The sequence below is a fragment of the Lepidochelys kempii genome, chromosome 6 (assembly GCF_965140265.1).
Source record: "Lepidochelys kempii isolate rLepKem1 chromosome 6, rLepKem1.hap2, whole genome shotgun sequence".
NCBI classification, from domain to species: Eukaryota; Metazoa; Chordata; order Testudines; family Cheloniidae; genus Lepidochelys; species Lepidochelys kempii.
Genome location: NC_133261.1, coordinates 125076502 through 125098687, shown reverse-complemented (window position 1 = coordinate 125098687; position 22186 = coordinate 125076502). Strand labels below are relative to the sequence as shown.

General features: G+C 41.5%; 1 protein-coding gene across 1 annotated transcript in view; it reads right to left on the bottom strand.

Annotated features, from left to right (window-relative positions):
- Positions 1 to 22186, bottom strand: part of WDHD1 (WD repeat and HMG-box DNA binding protein 1) — a 56005-nt gene that overhangs the window by 15120 nt on the left and 18699 nt on the right. The window contains exons 8-17 of the mRNA XM_073350066.1: positions 22091 to 22183; positions 21019 to 21125; positions 12412 to 12553; positions 12026 to 12227; positions 11647 to 11831; positions 10513 to 10697; positions 8699 to 8940; positions 7723 to 7860; positions 5636 to 5792; positions 3047 to 3161 (exon numbers count right to left, since the gene is read on the bottom strand). Of these exons, the coding sequence (XP_073206167.1) occupies positions 3047 to 3161; positions 5636 to 5792; positions 7723 to 7860; positions 8699 to 8940; positions 10513 to 10697; positions 11647 to 11831; positions 12026 to 12227; positions 12412 to 12553; positions 21019 to 21125; positions 22091 to 22183 (1566 nt within the window). The remainder of the gene's footprint in view (positions 1 to 3046; positions 3162 to 5635; positions 5793 to 7722; positions 7861 to 8698; positions 8941 to 10512; positions 10698 to 11646; positions 11832 to 12025; positions 12228 to 12411; positions 12554 to 21018; positions 21126 to 22090; positions 22184 to 22186) is intronic.

Below are 22186 nucleotides of genomic sequence, written 5' to 3'. Positions count from 1 at the left end.
ACATTCAGTCAGTACTGTTGAAAAATGGAGGAAAACCACTGAACACTTCACAAAAGAATACAGTATTTTTTACTGAAGCTTCTTCTGTATACATCAGGGGTCTCAAACACGGCGTTATTTCCTGCGGCCCGCCATAGGTGCCGACTCCACCGGCAGCCAAGCTCTCCTCCCCCCCGCCAGCCCCTCCTCCTCCGAGTGCGCCGTGTCCCAGCTTCTCCGTCTATCTCCCAGCGCTTCCTGCCGCCAAACAGCTGTTTGGCAGCATTTAGGACTTTCCAGGAGGCAGGGGGGAGGAGCGGGGATGCGGTGCACTGGGGGGGGGCAGAGTGGAGGCAGGGACTTTGGGGAAGGGGTTGGAATGGGGGTGGGGAAGGGATGGGAAGAGGTGGGGCAGGAAGAGGCAGGGCAGGGGCGGGGCGGAGCCTCATGGACTAGACGAGCAGTCTGAGGTATGACATTCATCATGGATGATTCTTTGCTGTGAGTAGCTGGGAAGAATGTTTGTTAAAAGTGGCAACGTATTTTGTATGAATAGTTACTTTAAAAAGTTCCTGCCATTACAGCTATGTTGATAGACTGTTAGTATAGATCATCATCAGTTTTCAGAGGAACAGCCGTGTTAGTCTGTATTTGCAAAAAGAAAAGGAGTACTTGTGGCACCTTAGAGACTAACCAATTTATTTGAGCATGAGCTTTCGTGAGCTACAGCTCACTTCATCAGATGTTTACCGTGGAAACTGCAGCAGACTTTATATACACGCAGAAATCATGAAACAATACCTCATCATCAGTGTTACTGACCACATAAGGAATGGTTACAGGTATTTATATTTTATTAAAACCCCTCTTCGCATTACAGTTTTAAAAAGTTAATACATTGACTTTTAATAGCATACTATATTACTCCTCATTTTTTTCATTTTTGACTCTACTTTTGTATCATTGTATGAAAAGGTTTCAGTGATGCGGCCCTCGGGCCAATGTACTAGTCCTCATGTAGGCCTCATGGTGATTTGAGTTTGAGATCCCTGGTATACATAGATCAGTGAGCATAGATTTCAAAACATATGAACAAGTTTCAGAGTAACAGCTGTGTTAAAATAACAGAACGCCACCTTCAGCCCCCAACTAAAACCCCTCCAACGCATTATCAAGGATCTACAACCTATCCTGAAGGATGACCCAACACTCTCACAAATCTTGGGAGACAGGCCAGTCCTTCCCTACAGACAGCCCCCCAACCTGAAGCAAATACTCACCAGCAACCACATACCACACAACAGAACCACTAAGCCAGGAACCTATCCTTGCAACAAAGCCCATTGCCAACTGTGCCCACATATCTATTCAGGGGACACCATCATAGGGCCTAATAACATCAGCCACACTATCAGAGGCTCGTTCACCTGCACATCTACCAATGTGATATATGCCATCATGTGCCAGTAATGCCCCTCTGCCATGTACATTGGTGAAACTGGACAGTCTCTACGTAAAAGAATAAATGGACACAAATCAGATGTCAAGAATTATAACATTCATAAACCAGTCGGAGAACACTTCAATCTCTCTGGTCACGTGATTACAGACATGAAAGTTGCGATATTACAACAGAAAAACTTCAAATCCAGACTCCAGCGAGAGACTGCTGAATTGGAATTCATGTGCAAATTGGATACAATTAACTTAGGCTTGAATAGAGACTGGGAGTGGCTAAGTCATTATGCAATGTAACCTATTTCCCCTTGTTAAACCCTGGATTTGTGCTGGAAATGGTCCACCTTGATTTTCACACACATTGTAAGGAGACTGATCACTTTAGATAAGCTATTACCAACAGGAGAGTGGGTTTGTTTGGGGGGAGGGGTGGGGGGGGGAGAAAACCTGGATTTGTGCTGGAAATGGCCCACCTTGATCATCATACACATTGTAAGGAGAGTGATCACTTTACATAAGCTATTACCAGCAGGAGAGTGGGGTGGGGGGAGAGAAAACCTTTTGTAGTGATAAACACCCATTTGTTCATAATTTGTGTGTATAAAAACAAACATCTTCTGTATTTTCCACAGTATGCATCCAATGAAGTGAGCTGTAGCTCACGAAAGCTTATGCTCAAATAAATTGGTTAGTCTCTAAGGTGCCACAAGTACTCCTTTTCTTTTTGCGAAAACATATGAAATTGCCCCTGAGATGGAGATTAAAACTCAGTGCCAATTTACACCATGTGCACCCCAACTGAAATGAGGTTTAAATCAAATCAGAATTTGGAGCAAAGTACAGATCTTTTGCGGAGATACCAAAGAATATTCTACATTTGCATCTTTTTTCAACTAGTCTCTACTTTAAGAGACAAATTAAACCTGAAGACCAAAACTTTCAGAATGACTAATAATTTTGCATGCTTAATTAAATACTTTAAAAGAGCCTGATATTTAAAAGTTGGGTGCTCAGCAGTGCCTGAAAATCAGACACCTATAATGGGTTTCAAGTTGGGCCCCAAACACTAAGGCAGCCAAAAAATGTTAATCACTTTTGAAAAGCAGACAGATTCGATTTTGATGATCAAAGGGAGATAGCATTTCTTAATGTGTAATCTTACATTGATTCTATCAACTTTGTTCTATATTTATTCTCTTTGGTACATACAATTATTTTAATAATAAAAAACTTGCATGAACTACCAAACCTGAACAAACTCCACACCTAGATCTCTTCTGCAGACTCTATGCTGCCTCTTTGTAGTACAGTTCCCAAATTGTTTATTGGGGTTAGATATTTTGCAATAAATTTAGTGAAAGATGCCAGACTGACAGCTCTGGAGACTGAAGACCCCTATTTATGTACAGATGGACTTCAGAAGTGGAAGCTTCTCTATACTATCCTACCGATGTGCCTCAACCTTGACCTAGGAGCAGAACACTAATTCAGTGCTGTCATGTATTCAATAGTTTGCCTCTTTACAGTGGGGGTTTTAATAATGTGGACCCCTGTTCACTAGGAACACTTAAGACAATCTCATCCCAATTTGTTGGTAAAGTCTACATACCTCCATCTGTCCTTTTTCTGTTGTAATTTGACAGTAAGGAAGTTTAAAGGATAAAATTGCTACAGCAGGACGTGGAAGTGTAGGAGGGAACCGAGCTCCTTTACAAGGAATGCACCTGTCCAAGGAAAACAAAACACATACAAACCACTCAAAATCTACAGAAAAGCCAAACTGCAAGTCAGGTCTCCCAAGAATATAGAAGGAACGAGGTATTTTAACAGGGTTTGTCATTTACAAAAATTGTATTTTTACATCTGTACAACTGGTGAGAGAAATAAAAGCTCATGGAAAGACCAGAACATATGCTCCACAATGTCAGCTACACCAGAGTTCTCTGTTCCATTCTCTTGTTTACTTTAGATACTTTAAATACGGCAAACAATAAAAACATTATAGCAAATTTCTAACACATGATTTAGTATATTCTAGAAACCGTAAATTCCAATTTATCCAAATCACGGTCCACAGAAAAACAGAAGATAATTGCAAAATTTGAGCTGGCTTTCTTATTGTTTGTTTTATTTTTGGCAGAGGAGTGGCGTGTGTGATGGAAAGGGACGGGAACACACACACACACTCTCTCTCTCTCTCTCTCTCAAGACAGTCTTGTAGCACGTTCTGCTTTTTGACGTACTGGATCACACATACAGTCCTGAATAAAGTGACTCTAGTGTTATTGGAGCACTATAATGGCATTTAAGTTGGCACTCTCTTGCAGGGTTCAGCTAAGTAAAATATCAGTCTGGGAAAGGTGATCTATAGAGCTGCATCACTGCAGCATTAACAAAATTTCTCCTTAACACTGCATAAAAAAAGAGGAAGCATTACTGGTCTGGTTAGGTGTGTCAGTTATTGTATAAGGTTTGATAAATGAAACACCAAACAATGAGCCTCCCCTGCTTTCTTATCTTTAGCAGTTGTGGTGGCTTTGAATAAAAAGTTCTTTGTAATTCATAGAGGAGCACCCTTTTTCTTAGAGGAGCAGGAGGAAAAAACTCATGATGACTCTGACTCAGTCATCCCACCAGTTTGATACACATTTTAATGAGTTTCCTGGAGACCAGGGTTATTTAAAGAGCTGGAAGAGGAAGTGGACAGCGAATTGAAGTCTGCCAGTGACACAAAATACTTTCACTTAATAAAAAACTACAGAGGAGTATAAAAAGCTCAATTTTGAATTACAGGAGAACCTCAGAGTTACAGATACCTCAGGAATGGAGGTTGTTTACAATCCTGAAAGGTTCTATAACTCCGAACAAGATGTTACAGACTTCAACTATGGGGCCTTGGCGCTGCAGCCATGGGGTGGGGGTGGTGTCAAGGCTCCAGGTGTAGTGGGGAGGGGGGACCCTCAGGTCCCAGGGCTTTAAACCTGGAGGGAGTGCTGGGACTCAGGACTTTAGCCCCATGGCTCCGCTCCCTGTTTCAGCCTCACAGGGGGAACTGGGGCTCAGAGCTCCCCACGGCTTCATTCCCGGTTTCAGCCGAGGGGGTGGGGGGGAACATGCCAGGGCTTGGGGCTTTAGCTACGGGGGGAGCACTGAAGCTGAAACCTGAGGGTCAGAAGCCCCGAGCCCCCTTCCTGGACGCCTGACCCCCCCCACCCTGCGGCTGCAGCCCCAACCCGTTGTGGCTGAAGCCCTGAGCTGGTTGTTTTTTGGTTCTTTTTTTTGTCTCCACTGCTGCCTGATTGATTACTTCCAGTTCCACATGATGTATGGTTGACCAGTAAGTCCGTAACTCTGGTGTTCATATCTTTGAGGTTCTACTGTACATTTTTTCTAAATTTATCTGCCAGCAGTCTGTAGGGTAGTGCACCACTGAAAAAACAAGCTGATGGGTTCTGAACTGGCAGGAACCTCTCTGGAAAAGGATGTAGGAGAAGTCATAGATAGCTGAACAAAGAGGCTAACCTAGTGTGGATCAGCAATTAAACAGATAGGATGCTTGGGTGCATTAAAAAAAGGGATAGAAAACTATCAATTCCTTAAAACAATGTTATTGTCATATATTGCGCTATAAAATGACAGTTCGCTCACAGCTCCTCACAGTCATAGGCTAAGTATTATCACACAAATAACCAGCTACGACTGGATCTGCACAGGGGTCAACTCATGTGGATGCCACTGCAGGATCTGGCAATTATTGAGGGGATATGAGGAGGAAAAGTATACAAAGTGATCAAGGTATTAAAAAAGCAATGTAGGACTGGACCAAATGGAATTGGGAGCTTCTGATGCTGTTTTAGGAACCCCATAGAAGAAAGATTACAAACTTATTCGCTTTAGAAAATTGTAATTTTAGTAAGGTTTGTAATTCACAATAAAATGTAAGATGCCTGTTAGCCACACATTAGAAATTTCTTTATCAAATTATTACTGACAATTTTATTCAAGGTCAATTTAGTAATTAAATGTCCATTTTAAAAATTACATATATAATTGGATCACTTTCTGAGCATATTTATTAGCTATTTACCCTTTAAAAATCATGTTAGTTAAAGTTTCTCTACAGTTTCTATTATTCTAAAGGGGAAATGTAACATTTATACCATGACCAAGACAAACAACTCTCTTTGCAAAATCCCACCTCAGCTGCTGGGGGTTTTCATGGATGCCAATTACCCAATAATGATCAGATTTTCCTTTGCAGTATTCTCGTGTGTCACATACTGGAATCCAGGTGTTCCCAAGTCCTCTGTTCAACATCTTCACAATTCCCTCCGAATCCACATAACATGGGGTACCTATTTATAACAAACACAAGCATTGTTCTGGCAGCCAACTCAATCTAAGACCGCAATACGACTGAGGATTTATGGGCAGATGCTGCTAGGCAGCAGTACATGGTTAGGATGCCCAAATATTAAGTAATGTCCTCCAGCCCAAAAGTACAAACTGTTTGGGAGAAGCTACTGTTTGATTAGAAAGCTGCACCACCTGCTGGCCAGATTATTCAAACTGACATTTAAACATGGAGATACGTAAGAGATTGAAATTCCTGAAAGATTTCAAGAATTTGACAGAAAATAAGCTACTTTAGGAAAAACCACAACTTTGGGAATAAGCACTTTTTCCTACTATAAATCTCAGAAGTTAGAAATTCAACAGAAAAAAGGTTTCTCTCTTCAACTCGAGGCACAGCAGTATTTACAGTTTATCCTGAAACTCCCAAGCAGGTAGTTCCCAAATTCAGCTACTTAGCAGCTGACAGGTTTCAGAATAGCAGCCGTGTTAGTCTGTATTCACAGAAAGAAAAGGAGTACTAGTGGCACCTTAGAGACTAACCAATTTATTTGAGCATAAGCTTTCGTGAGCTACAGCTCACTTCTTTGGATGCATTCAGTGGAAAATACAGTGAGGAGATTTATATACACACCCATTTTTTCATGTTCCGTGTGTATATAAATCTCCTCACTATATTTTCCACTGAATGCATCCGATGAAGTGAGCTGTAGCTCATGAAAGCTCATGCTCAAATAAATTGGTTAGTCTCTAAGGTGCCACTAGTTCTCCTGTTCTTTCTACTTAGCAGCTGTAATCATAATCTATATTTGATTCAGATGGTGCAGTCTCTCTGCTCTCTCACTATCCAACCAAAATTGGGGCCTGGATGAAGGTTAGATGGTGGAGACTCAATCCACAGAAGAAAGAGGTAATACTGGCTGGCACAGAAAATATTCAGAAGAGATGTTAGGGCTGATACCTGTCCTTGGACTCGAGGGTGTTTATCTGCATTTAGTCAATAAGATGTGCAAGCCAGAACCCCAGTATTTTTTAGCACTCAAGTAGCATTAATAGCCAAGAAGGGTTCTTCTCATCTGTGTATAACTAGCAGATTGGAACCTCTCTTTCTGGATGCAGAGCTGCCCAGCTATCTGGTCTTTGTTACCTCAAGCTGCAATTATTATTGCACTCAAAGCTGTCATTGAAGACCACTCACATTTCAGGTAGTGCAGAATGCAGTTTCTGAATATTTAGTGGTGCTTCTCACTGGGAGAATGACACCTGTAGTCCACAGTGTGCTCTTGTTTCTAATTTGTGTCCAGGTGCAAGTCAAGGTGTTGGCTGCAACCTATAAAATAACTTTCTAATTTTGTTCCTGACTATTGCAGAGAACACCTCTCCTCATGCTATGCTGCAGCAGTTGAGGTTAGCTGAAGAACTGACTTAAAAGCCCGCATATGTAAAAGGGGAGTGGTTGGTGGCATAGGGTTCCCAGCTACAGACCCTCAGTTCTAGAACTCACTCCACACATTGATCTGACAGAGGAGACTTTGTTGACCTTCTTAGAAGGCTACAGGGGTTATCTATTTTTCCTCACAGGCTTTTCCCTAAGCAGATATTTGGGACAGATCTCAAGTTTTTTCTATTTCAGTAGAAAGGCAGAGATGTAGCTTTTTTGGGGGGAGGCAGGAGGGAAGCCAATTGGCTCAAGGTTTTTTGGTAACATTTTAAAGTATTTTTTTAATACTGTAAATACACTAAAATTTCCAATTACCACATTTATATCAGAGGAAGATGGATGGATCAGTGGTCAAGAGACTTTAAAAACAAATTTGAGTTACAGGAACATCTTATTTTTTAAAAATTAGGTGAACGATTCTGCAAAATTCTCCACCTAAAAAAGCCAAGGTTGCTCACTGGAATTCTCATCACATAGCTGCATCATCTTACCTTCTGCTGAAAATCCTACCCACGTCAGGTAGGATTTCCTTGTAAGAGGAAGTGGGTCTCCATGTAAAACCTGTCTCTTCTTTTTTCCTATCTCTATCAGCTGTACTCCAAGGCACTGGTCCCCATCAAAGCCAGTACCTAGTAAGAAAAGAAGGTCAGCCCAATGACTGTGTTGCATAACAATATAATTTTATACTTGATTAGACACAATCTGAAGGTAAAATGCATCTTCCTCTGAGTAATTCTATTTCAGGTCTATGCCTGAACTGGTAGGTCAAATAACTGAGAGCCCAATTCTGATCTCAGATATGTGGGTACATGTTGTGTGTATCTTATAAGCTCAGCTACAGCTCTTACAAACACATGCGTAATACTTGTTTTTACAAACTACAAGTTTCTACAAACTTCCTCCTGTGTATCTGAAATCCAAGTTGGATCATGGCTATCTTACAGTTACAATCCTCTCCCCACAAACTCAGCCAATTATCAAAGCATTCATTTGTTCCTGCCTAGCAATTAAATGTCTATTGCATATTCTTCTTCAGAATTCAAGCTATTTTAAGCGATAGATGTGTATAAATATGCAATGAGGCCAACATCTGCAAACTTGAGTGCCTAAAATTTCAAGCAAAATTTTTTTTTGCTGATTTTCATAAGTGTTGAGCACCTACAACTCCTACTGAAGTCACTGGGAGCTGTGCATCCTTAGCACCTCTCAAAATTAGGCTACTTATTTTTAGGTGCCTAATTTAAGGCACTCAAGTTTGAATATGTAGGCTTTATTGTTTAATGACATTTGTGGGTTTGCTGCAATAAAAGGAGTTACTGGTGGAGAGGGAGAGAGGAAGCACAGAGCGAGGAAAAGAAAAGAAGAATTGGTGACCATGCACGTTAACCAATACCTGAAACCACTGACAAGAGATGGTAGGGATTTCAAACAAACCAAAAAAAAAAAGCATGAGAGGAAGAAGAGTACCTCTGTGATAAATAACCACAAGCTGCTCTCCATGTCCCGCCATTGACACCACCGGACCAGGGAGACTGAAGATCTCTTTCTGAACTCCACCAATTGTAAACACACGAGTTAGCATTGCACTAGTGGCACAAGCAGCCCAGCCCTGACCCAGACAAATAGCTTCAATATCTTCATCCTTTGGCATATCTACTGTCCATTCCTTGTTGGAATCCCAGGAGCTAAAATGAACGCAATGAAGCTTGCTAAAAAAAATGAAAAATGAGAATAAAAAAAATGCTAAAAAATGAGAGGAACAAAAGGAAAACATTTAAACATTTAAGTCTGAAATAGATGGCATGACTTAAAATACACCATCGACTTACCTGTGCTCTGTAAAGTTTTATTATTTTCTGAGACTTGAGGGATTACCTACAATCTGCAACTATCAGACAAGTGAAATGGCATGATACGTGCAGATTACCATTTGTAACACTATTGCTCAGTGACTGATCATCCAATTCAACTTGCAGCTTCAGAAAGCCAGATTCTTCAAAAGTATGATGTTGAATCTGATTGGAGTCTATGGGTGGGATCTTCAGATGTGCTGAGCAACTCCAACTCCAATTAAAATTAATGTGATTTGAGGGCGCTAAGCACACCTGAAAATGAGGCCCTACAAATCTTGTCACATTTTCCTGACAAATTCAGGGGGTTTTTTAATTAAAACTTTTAATTTTTAAAATTTAAACTTTAAGAGACAGACATAAGCAAATTGCTTTTAAAATTTCAATTTGATGAGATTATTTGCATGAATAGTTCTATACAGTGCTGCAAGGACATAAAAAGAAATAAAAAAGACAAACTCCCACAGATATCGGTCAGAGGTAAGTAAGATCTACCCAGGGATAGGGCTACATGCTTAGGGCTTGATCCCTGTGTCCATTGGTCATTACTGCCCATTATATTCCTGTTTGTCATTTAAAGGTGGAATTCCAAGTGCAACATCTTTCATATGGCAAATAAAAAATACAGCCGCTTTAGAGTCCTGTTACATTCAAACACCAGAAGGCAAAAATACAGCCGCTTTAGAGTCCTGTTACATTCAAACACCAGAAGGCAAAAAAGGCAGACTCCCAAGTATTTGACACACTTTTGAAAAAGCTTTGAAAAACGTACAGGTTTTTCAGAGCTCCTATAACTAGTAGATGCTGATCACATTTTATAAATGAAGATCTACATTTTGGCTAGTTGTACATGGATGAACTGGGTGAGGAAATGGGTGAAGATCTTTCTCGCCCCTGAACATTCCCCAGCTGCTGTTGGAAAGTATGTACGGCCCGTTTCATCAGCAGGTTCTAAGAAGCACTATACAGTGCACACACTTAAGCCATTCTGTCAGTGTGTGCCCTGCAGCTAAAATGCATCTACGCACCAATGCTCAGACACAATAGCTTTCTATTATCACTCCTACTACTGCAGAGGGAAGTAACAATCTTCCCAACAATGCCTTATCATGCATTATTGACTTGAGGGGACTGAAATTCTGTCATTAATATGTAGAGTTTCGTTTGAGACATCAATGCATTAAAATCTTCCAATATACACTTGGAAAGACAGAAGAACTTCAAACAACAAGAAACAAAGAAAACTACCTGCACTACATAAAGTATTAGGATACTTCTTAAATCTACGTAGCGGAAGGATGTGAAAATCTACCACCATTTTTTTTTTTAAATTAAGATCAAGAACCAAAAAGTGATAACTTCAAAGAGCTCTTCGAACATGCTGAATTTAATTCCACAATACAGGTTCCATGCAGATGCACTATAGATTACCTTGCAAGTTCCTCTGTGCTCTCACATGCCAACAGGATAGCTTCACTGGAGAGATCAGCCATTGTGTGATTCAGAGAATTTGGCAAGTGTGTTGCATGATGTATAGAGGTATCGTGAAATTCCACATCTATAGCGTTGTCTTGCTCATCATTATAACAACGAATAATACCAATAGAGTTCCACACCTATAAGACAAAAGGTGAAGAATATTAGCAATTCCAAAGAAGCCAGTTAAATTAGTCACACCTACGAACAGTTTAAAAGTGGCTGTGGCTGTCAGCTGCTGGGGCCGTCAGCTGCTGGGGCCGGAGCTGTCCCCACTGTTCCCTCTCATGGCCGGAGCTGTTTCCCCTCCCCCTGCCTCCCAGCGGCCACAGCTGGAGCTGTCAGCAGCCAGGGCTGGAGTTGGTACTGTCTCCCCCACCCCACCCAGCAGCAGGAGCTGTCAGTCCCCACCTTCCTCCCACAGTGGGACTCAGGCTGTCAGTCCCCCCAGCAGTCAGCCCCTCCTCCCACCCCAGTTATTTTTAGTAAAAGTCATGGAAAGGTCGCAGGCTTCCATGAATTTTTGTTTATTGCCCGCAACCTGTCCGTGACTTTTACTAAAAATAACAGTGACAAAATCTTGATCTCAGTCATAGTTGAAGATAAACGATTTAAAAGAGTATTTTATCTAGAATGTAATAGCACAGGTACAAAATGTCATATTCTAATTTTCCCTTAAAACAAAATATTGTGTCTACATGAAAATAAGTAAAAATAGGAACTTCTCACTCATGTGTGATTTAGGCAAGTTACTTAACCTCTCTACAGCCCACTTTCTCCATGTGTAAAATGGCGATATATAGGTATAGATATATAAATATATATAACACTTACCCATCTTTTTAGAAGTACTTTGAGATTTACAGGTAAAAGGTGCTAAGTGCAAAGTATACCATTAAGAGCTCTGGGTATTAACAGAAGGCTACTTTTATTATTTAGCTTTAGAGTTATCTCAAATTTTACAGTTTTTCAAGATAACAGTAAAAGAATTGATTTTAGTCTTAGGCAAGTCAAACAAGAAGTAGTGTCAGTAATTACTGAAAAAGTTATTATATCAATCAACACAGCCATACATAAAATTAGATTTACCATGAAGCGGTGCGTGAGGTGTGAAGGGGTAGAACCAGACTGGAATGGCTTTTGCTGGGGAGTTGGCATTGGTCCATCATAGAAAGGTCTTTGGGTGGTTGATACTGGCAGAACTGGAATGCTACTATCTTGGTCATTGTCATCATCTTTTTCAAGATCGGAATTAACTTTCATCAGTGCAGTATCTAGAAGGTAAAACTTTAATATCAGAGGATTACCATGGCAGATGAGATAGAAAACAATTAAAGAAAACACTAAAAACTGTGCAGTGTGATAAAACAGAGGCCATATTTGAACAGAGGATGTAGGTAAGACTCAATAAAATGCTATCAGAGCCCGAAAAAACATTAAGAGCTGTAGAATCCAGTTCATTCTGTACCTAGTGAGTTCTCATCGTCCTCTATTATTGCCCCTCGTTGTCTAGGATGGCCTGAAGCTAGCATGAGGTCGTCATCATCATCATCATCTTCCCCATTAGATAGGACCTTTGGAGATGACTGTGGCTCAATCAGGTCTGTGTTTAAAAAGTCATCATCTTCATCAAAAAGATTGTTGTAGTCCTTTGTCACTGCACTGGAAACCTAAAGTGAAAAAACAATCCTCAAAGAGCATTTTTCTGAACCTTGCATTCACAAATTGGATTAGCTAATAAATCAAACCATACAGGGGCTGAGGCTGCTAGAGCTCTGAGTTTTTATGTACTCAGTCAAAATAAGCATGATTGCTTAACATTTACAGATAAGGGTTAAGTAATATTTTTATTACCTTCCCACTTGATTTCTTTCCATCTCTATTACAAACATTCTCAAGCAGTCCCAGATTTCCTTCAGTGTCTGTATATGCTATTTGCCCACCTTTGGGGTGCCATGCCAGCCCACAAATTGTGTAACTTTTCTCATGTTTCATCCTAAAAACAAAAAAAAAAGTTTTTAAGCTTCTTAAGGTAGGAACCTTCATAAGTGTATTCTGCAAAGTTCTAGTGCTCCTTGTACTATAAAACAACATACAGATAAATGTAGCAACAACAAAATTACAAGGTGCAGAGAAGGGCTACTATGATGATCAGAGAAATGGAGAAACTGCCTTATGTCAGGAGACTTAAGGAGCTTGGCTTGTTTAGCTAAAAAAAAACAAAGGCTGAGGGAAGATATGATTGTGCTCTATAAATACATTAGAGGGATAAACAACAGGGAGGGGAAAGAGTTACTTAAGTAAAGTGCCAATGTTGGCACAAGAACATCTGGAAATAAACTGGCCATCAACAAGTTTAGGCTTGAAATTAGACAAAGATTTCTAACCATCAGAGGAGTGACGTTCTTGAACAGCCTTTTAAGGGGAGTAGTGTGGGTAAAAAAACCTAACTTGTTTCAAGACTGAGCTTGAGAAATTTATGGAGGAGATGGTATGATGAGGTTGCCTCCAATGGCATACAGCACATCCAAGACTGCTATTAGCAAATATCTCCAAGGGCCACAGATGAGACTCTAGATGGGGAGAGTTCTGGGGAGAGGGAACTTTTTCCCATGTGTCTGGCTGGTGAGACTCGCTCACATGCTCAGGGTCTAACTGATCCCCATATTTGGGATTGGGAAGGAACTATTCCCCCAGGTCAGATTGGTAGAGATCCACAAGGGGGTTCACCTTCCTCTGCAGCATGGGTCACTTGCTGGTTTGAACTAGAGTAAATGGTGGATCTGTAACTTGAAGTCTTTAAAATCAAGATTTGAGGACTTCAGTAACTCAGCCAGAGGTTATGAGCCTATTGCAGGAGTGGGCGGGGGAGAGGGTCTGTGGCCTACGATGCGCAGGAAGTCAGTCTAGATCAGTGATACTCAATTAGATCTACCCATGGGCCGATTTGAGTATTTTATGACGAGAGGCGGGCCATTAGTGCAGAAGGCTGACAAAATAAAACACAAAACAAAACTTCAGCTGCCAATAAATAAAGACCTTGACTGCAACATAACTATTAGCGTTTCTTTTAACAAAGTTTATAAATCAACATTATTACCTGTTTCATAGTTGTAGCCATGTTAGTCTGTATCAGCAAAAAGAATGAGGAGTACTTGTGGCACCTTAGAGACTAACAAATTTATTTGAGCATAAACTTTCGTGGGCTAAAAACCCACTTCATCGGATGTATGCAGTGGAAAATACAGTAGGAAGACACACACACACACACACACACACACACACACACACAGAGAACATGAAAAAATGGGTGTTGTCATACCCACTATAATGAGAGTGATCAGTTAAGGTGAGCTATTATCAGCAGGAGAAAAAAAAACTTTCGTAGTGATAATGTAGCGCAAGAACAACGCTTCCTCAGCTCTCGTCCCCTAATGCCCCTACTCTACTTGCACTACATTGATAATATCTTCATCATCTGGACCCATGGAAAAGAAGCCCTTGAGGAATTCCACCATGATTTCAACAATTTCCATCCCACCATCAACCTCAGCCTGGACCAGCCCACACAAGAGATCCACTTCCTGGACACTACAGTGCTAATAAGCGATAGTCACATAAACACCACCCTCTACCAGAAACCTACTGACCACTATACTTAGCTACATGCCTCCAGCTTTCATCCAGACCATGCCACAAGATCCATTGTCTACAGCCAAGCTCTAAGATACAACAGCATGTGCTCCAACCCCTCAGACAGAGACAAAAGCCTACAAGATCTCTATCAAGCGTTCTTACAACTACAGTACCCACCTGCTGAAGTGAAGAAACAGATTGACAGAGCCAGAAGAGTACCCAGAAGTCACCTACTACAGGACAGGCCCAACAAAGAAAATAACAGAATGCCACTAGCCATCACCTTCAGCCCCCAACTAAAACCTCTCCAGCGCATCATCGAGGATCTACAACCTATCCTGAAGGACGATCCCTCACTCTCACAGATCTTGGGAAACAGGCCAGTCCTTGCTTACAGACAGCCCCCCAATCTGAAGCAAATACTCACCAGCAACCATACACCACACAACAAAACCACTAACCCAGAAACCTATCCTTCAACAAAGCCCACTGCCAACTCTGCCCACATATCTATTCAGGGGACACCATCATAGGACCTAATCACATCAGCCACACTCTCAGAGGCTTGTTCACCTGCACATCTACCAATGTGATATATGCCATCATGTGCCAGCAATGCCCCTCTGCCATGTACATTGGCCAAACCGGACAGTCTCTATGTAAAAGAATAAATGGACAGAAATCAGACGTCACAAATTATAACATTCAAAAACCAGTCGGAGAACACTTCAGTCTCCCTGGTCACCCGACTACAGACCTAAAACTTGCAATACTACAACAAAAAAACTTCAAAAACAGCCTCCAACAAGAAACTGCTGAATCAGAATTAATTTGCAAACTGGACACCATTAAACTGCACGCAGCCAATGAAGTGGGTTTTAGCCCACAAAAGCTTATGCTCAAATAAATTTGTTAGTCTCTAAGGTGCCACAAGTACTCCTCATTCTTTTTGATTATTACCTGTGTTTCTGGCAACCTCTAATGGGAGAAGTGATATTGACGATCTCTGGCAAGCTTTATGAAGCGTGTTTTGTAGGAGGTCAGGGCAAGGCACATGCACTGTTGAAGATGCTCTCATCTGTCAGGCAATTGCAGCGTTGTTTTTTTATAATGTTCATGGTAGAAAACCCAGATTCGCAGAGGTACGTTGATCCGAACATTGTTAAAAGATAGATGAATAGATTCTGGCTATTCTGAAACTGCTCAGCATATTAAGTCCAGAAATCACAAAGTCCCACTTTTCTGAATTTTGCCTTCAAGACATCTGAGCTCTGGAGCCTTACAATTTCTAATTGAAGGGCACCTTCATCAATTAAATCAAGAATGTTCTTTTCTTTAGAAGGGCAAGGTCCATCAGCAGAAACAACAAACAGATAAAAAATAAATAAGAGCAAATCCTTTGGAATTTTAAAATTTTCAAATCACATTTTAAAATTTTCAGTCAGATTGTTTAGAAATTCTTGGATCGTTTTCATTGAAGTTTCATCTGTAACAACAACATACAATGTGGGAAAATGCAGCATCTTTCCTGTAAAGTCTGTCTGAAAGACTTCACGATTCACACACTTTTTCAAACAGATCCCCAACACTGCTTGCATGGCCTTGGAGTTGCAAGCTGAAGGAATTCAAGTGACCAATAATATCGCACAGAAAAGTTACCTGTGACATAGAGGAGACATCATTTATAAATTCCAGGAACTCACAAGCCTTGGTCTTGTGGTTTGAAAGAAATTCGATTATTTCTTTTTGAATTGCACAAAACTTCTTTAGCATGCACCTCCTACTTAACCAGTCAATGTCGTTGTTCTGCAACAGGTCACTGTATGCAGCTGAAACGTCTTGTAAAAAAGGTTTAAAAAGACGATGTTGCAAGCTAGAAGTTGAGTGTATATGTAGTTCACTAATGTCATCACAATACCCACTGTTTTTTTCAAGTCCCCAGACAATTTACCGCATAGGACAGTCTGGTGAATCATGCAGTGAAGCATATTTAATGAAGGGTGTGTCGCTGCAAAACAGGAAGCAAAGCCCTTCTCTTTCCCAGTCGTGGAGGGACCTCAATCTGTAACAAGCAAATTTACTTTCTGCAGATCTAAACCATTTTTTTCAAAAAAGCCTTTTACCTTTTCAAAAATGATCTCTCCTGTGGAGTAGGATTTTAATGGTTTTAAGCACAAAAATTCTTCCTTGAAAATGTCACCATCATAAAATCTAACAAACAGCAATAGCTGAACAGTGTCACTCAAATCGTTTGATTTGTCCACTGCAAGAGACGTGTATTTGGCATTTTTTAAATCAGAAAGAAGTGCTGACAAACAACCCTCGTAAATTACCTCCAATCTTTGCATTGCCATGGAATCAGACATGGGAATTTGCTTCACATGGTTCACATTGTCATCTTTGTTTTTATCTCCGGCAAAAAGCTCCTCCAGCATTTCCAAGGGCACTCCTTCACAAGCTCGGCACCCAAGAAAGGCTTTTTCTTTTTAGCTAGTACCAACATTATCCGAAGAGAAGCAGCTGTTGCTTTTTCTTGTAGTCGCTGACGTTGTGAGAATGACATTTGAAGTGTGATACGAAGACTTCAGATTTTCAATTTTGTCACGTCTTGCAACACTGCCAGGAGGCTAGGCCGTGTTGAAGTTACTGTGCTTTGATTCAAAGTGTCGCCTCACATTGATGACCTTGTAGATGGATACAGTGGTTTGGCATATTAAGTGCAAAGGTTTTGCGTTTAAATGAGGTGGCGTAATAAAAGGAAAATCTGCTGTCCAGTTTGGGTTAAAAGCTTGGTTTTTGCTGTCGACTTTGCGATGTTTACTCCCACTTGCATTCATTTTTGGCTCCATTTCCATTCCTAATGAAAAAATGGGCAGCAACCTAGCTCAGTCATAGCCAACGCTATCACGAGAACTTAAGATCCAGTCAGCAGTGCTTAATTTGTGCGGGGGTTCAGCCTTCGCACCTCTGGACTCCCAGCCAGCAGCTGCCGCTCTCCGGCTGCCCAACTCTTAAGGCGCCGTCGTCGTCAGCAGCAGCGCAGAGGAGTGGCACTACCATACCACCCTTACCTCTGTGCTGCTGCTGGTTGCAGCGCTGCCTTCAGAGCTGGGCACCACCCAGGAGCTGCCCCTCTCCAGTTGCTTAATTTGTGTTTAATTTGTGCCAGGACTTGCTGGGGCTGAGTCCCCGGCACCTCTTTCATGACAAATTAAACACTGCAAGTAAATTACTTACTAAGGAAATCATAGGCAAATGATAGGCAGCGGAACATTTTTTTAAGGTGAGCTGGCGGGTTATACAGGAAGCTTTTTCGGGCCTGCGGGCCCCCTCCTGAGTATCACTGGTCTAGATGACCAAGATGGTACCGTCTGGCCTCAAAGTCTATGAACTGAAGTGAAGTTAGCAGAAATTTGTAAAATAGCACCTAGAAGTTCTTCCTTTCATATGAAAAAAATCAATTTGACTTTTAAAATAATTAATAAATCAGAATTATATTCATGAAATGATAATTTCCCACTATAGGTGGAAAAAGAAAAGTAATTCCCCAGCAGACACGTCCTGCTGAATTGTCCAGTTACAATAGCACACATGACTGCTCTCGTGAATCACATTTGACTAAAAGAAAAGGAGTACTTGTGGCACCTTAGAGACTAACCAATTTATTTGAGCATGAGCTTTCGTGAGCTACAGCTCACTTCATCGGATGCATGCATCCGATGAAGTGAGCTGTAGCTCACGAAAGCTCATGCTCAAATAAATTGGTTAGTCTCTAAGGTGCCACAAGTACTCCTTTTCTTTTTGCGAATACAGACTAACACGGCTGTTACTCTGAAACCTGACATTTGACTAATTAGCCCTTTGCCTCTAATGTCAAATGGATTAAGTCTCCTCTCTCCCTTTGTTCTCACATAAGTGTCCTCCTACGAATCATCAGCATATAATCTTCCTGGGCTCCTAACATGTATTTTAAAAGTAATAAATCATGTTTCTTATCTGACTTATTCACATGCAAAAACCCTCCCTCCTCCTCACTTCATCAGACTTATGGAACAGAGATACTTTACTAACAAGACAGTAGCACAATCAGGTTCTGCCTTTTCTCCTTTGGGGCAAAGGCGAAAGAGTGGTTGGCTCCCTGATGAATCTTTATTTCCCCTCCTCCTGATTTAAGTATCCCATTCTTGAAGAAATGCATCACAAGAGCCACTGTTCTTGCCCTTTCAGGAGGCTCAAAGCCATATTCCCCTCACAGCCTGTCACAACACTACTCTTTATAAATTAACCAAAGGATGAAGGTGAGTAATAAAATGCATCACCTTATCCACTGCGGGCTAGATAGTGGTATTTAGTCATAAACCCACACTCAGGTCCCTGCCCCACAAGAATCACCAGGAGGCATTCTGACTCAAAGTGAGCTAGAGAATACCTCCCAGAGCTCCCTGGTTGCCCTGAGACGAAAGTATGGTGCACACTATGTGTACATATGTGAAGATGATGATGATGCCATGGCTTTGCCTACTTCCCACCCTCTGTCTGGGAAGTTGCTCCTGGTGAGGGGAGGAGGTAAAGCACCTCAAGCAGCCCCTGAGCTCCCTTGAGTGCCAGGCCTGCAGTTCTGACCATCCCTTTCACAGGCTGTACAACAGTGAGGAGACTCCATGCTCCCTCGTCCCACCCACTGTGGGGCCATATAAAGGGAGTCACTAATCTAACCATGAGTGGGCTGCCTCTCTACTGCTCCCAGCTCAGGGAGCAAGAGAAAGTGGTTTTTTTTATAAATCTAAATATATATCTTTTTCAGAGCTTTCTATAAGCAAATTATTAAGAGTACAAAAATATTGCTCAGGCATATAGGAATGAAATCAGGAGGGCCAAATCGCACCTGGAGCTGCAGCTAGCGAGAGATGTCAAGAGTAACAAGAAAAGTTTCTTCAGGTATGTTGGCAACAAGAAGAAAGCCAAGGAAAGTGTGGGCCCCTTAATGAATGAGGGAGGCAACCTAGTGACAGAGGATGTGGAAAAAGCTAATGTACTCAATGCTTTTTTTGCCTCTGTCTTCACTAACAAGGTCAGCTCCCAGACTGCTGCGCTGGGCATCACAACATGGGGAATAGATAGCCAGCCCTCTGTGGAGAAAGAGGTGGTTAGGGACTATTTAGAAAAGCTGGATGTGCACAAGTCCATGGGGCCGGACGAGTTGCATCCGAGAGTGCTAAAGGAATTGGCGGCTGTGATTGCAGAGCCATTGGCCATTATCTTTGAAAACTCGTGGCGAACGGGTGAAGTCCCGGATGACTGGAAAAAGGCTAATGTAGTGCCAATCTTTAAAAAAGGGAAGAAGGAGGATCCTGGGAACTACAGGCCAGTCAGCCTCACCTCAGTCCCTGGAAAAATCATGGAGCAGGTCCTCAAAGAATCAATCCTGAAGCACTTACATGAGAGGAAAGTGATCAGGAACAGTCAGCATGGATTCACCAAGGGAAGGTCATGCCTGACTAATCTAATCGCCTTCTATGATGAGATTACTGGTTCTGTGGATGAAGGGAAAGCAGTGGATGTATTGTTTCTTGACTTTAGCAAAGCTTTTGACACGGTCTCCCACAGTATTCTTGTCAGCAAGTTAAAGAAGTATGAGCTGGATGAATGCACTATAAGGTGGGTAGAAAGTTGGCTAGATTGTCGGGCTCAACGGGTAGTGATCAATGGCTCCATGTCTAGTTGGCAGCCGGTGTCAAGTGGAGTGCCCCAGGGGTCGGTCCTGGGGCCGGTTTTGTTCAATATCTTCATAAATGATCTGGAGGATGGTGTGGATTGCACTCTCAGCAAATTTGCGGATGATACTAAACTGGGAGGAGTGGTAGATACGCTGGAGGGCAGGGATAGGATACAGAGGGACCTAGACAAATTGGAGGATTAGGCCAAAAGAAATCTGATGAGGTTCAATAAGGATAAGTGCAGGGTCCTGCACTTAGGACGGAAGAACCCAATGCACAGCTACAGACTAGGGACCGAATGGCTAGGCAGCAGTTCTGCGGAAAAGAACCTAGGGGTGACAGTGGACGAGAAGCTGGATATGAGTCAGCAGTGTGCCCTCGTTGCCAAGAAGGCCAATGGCATTTTGGGATGTATAAGTAGGGCCATAGCGAGCAGATCGAGGGACGTGATCATCCCCCTCCATTCGACATTGGTGAGGCCTCATCTGGAGTACTGTGTCCAGTTTTGGGCCCCACACTACAAGAAGGATGTGGATAAATTGGAGAGAGTCCAGCGAAGGGCAACAAAAATGATTAGGGGTCTGGAACACATGACTTATGAGGAGAGGCTGAGGGAACTGGGATTGTTTCGTCTGCAGAAGAGAAGAATGAGGGGGGATTTGATAGCTGCTTTCAACTACCTGAGAGGTGGTTCCAGAGAGGATGGTTCTAGACTATTCTCAGTGGTAGAAGAGGACAGGACAAAGAGTAATGGTCTCAAGTTGCAGTGGGGGAGGTTTAGGTTGGATATTAGGAAAAACTTTTTCACTAGGAGGGTGGTGAAACACTGGAATGCGTTACCTAGGGAGGTGGTAGAATCTCCTTCCTTAGAAGTTTTTAAGGTCAGGCTTGACAAAGCCCTGGCTGGGATGATTTAATTGGGGATTGGTCCTGCTTTGAGCAGGGGGTTGGACTAGATGACCTCCTGAGGTCCCTTCCAACCCTGATATTCTATGATTCTATGTATCTATTTACATGGACAAAGTCTAAAAATAAGGGATAAGAAAAAACTCCCTTTTGTGAAAACAATAGATAAACATTTATATATTTTATGGAAAGCAATGAATACCTCTCCATGCACTCCTGAGTGTCCACATTCCAAACTGCTATGCAACCATCGACACTTCCAGCTGCTACATACTGTCCGCAGGGAGACCAGGTCACAATACTCAGAGTCTAGGGAAAGTAGACATTACTATTAGTTGAGCGCTAACAATGTTCTTGGTCCCGTATAGTAAAATAGACATCTATGAAAAAGATCAAGAACTTTTAGCAAACTATATCCAGCTGTCTGTGGGAGGATTTTTTGCTACCCTCTTTTAGAGCCACTTTTTAAAAATCAGCATGTTTTTTATTCCTTTTCATTCAGAGTACTTATTTTCAGTCACTGCATGCTATAAAGAAGTGCAACAAAGTCTGAGTTTTTCAAATGTCCTGCAACACGTGGACAGTAGCAAAATGCATTTTGCAACTGCAGAAAGCAACCATTTTAGGTGGAGTTATGTACGCATAAAAGACTGTTTTATATTTTAATATTTGAAAGACTATTAAGAACTGTTCCACTGACGATACGCCCAGTGATTTACACGTGTACTATACCAAGACTCTTGTAGGCCTAGGTACACATATATCTAAATTACCATGTAGGTGAATTTGCATTCTCCTACCCAGCGATCTCCAAAGATGGCATGCTATAAGACAGGAGATCTCAAAGTTGCTATTTCCCTACTATGTAGGCAGATTTCAATTAATCAAAATATAGAGTAGAATAATGAAATCTCTATTATGCAAGCAAGCAAAGAAATATTTCTAACAGTTCTCTTTGTATTAAATCTATTTGAAACAAACATCTGGAACAGATGTTCCCAAACTCAGACCCACAGAGATCTGGCTGGTTACATGGTGCTGTCTCTCCTCTTGATTTTCTACCACATTGCATCCAAGGATACTTCAAAACACTTCAGATACTTTCCTAATATTACTATTCTATATAAACTACTGCTATAGATTCCACAGGACTATAACAAGATTGCAAATGAGAGGGAAGTTGACCTGGAGGGTACATGTCCATGAGACAATTTCTAAGGGGATGTGTTTCACCCTATGACAAAGTTTACAAACCTATGATTTAGGGCACTTACCTGAGTAATGAAATTATCTGAAAGATCAAATTGATTATCCCAAGTTTCTCTTCTGTACAGTTTAACAACTTTCTCAACTGGAACTGCTAGTAACTA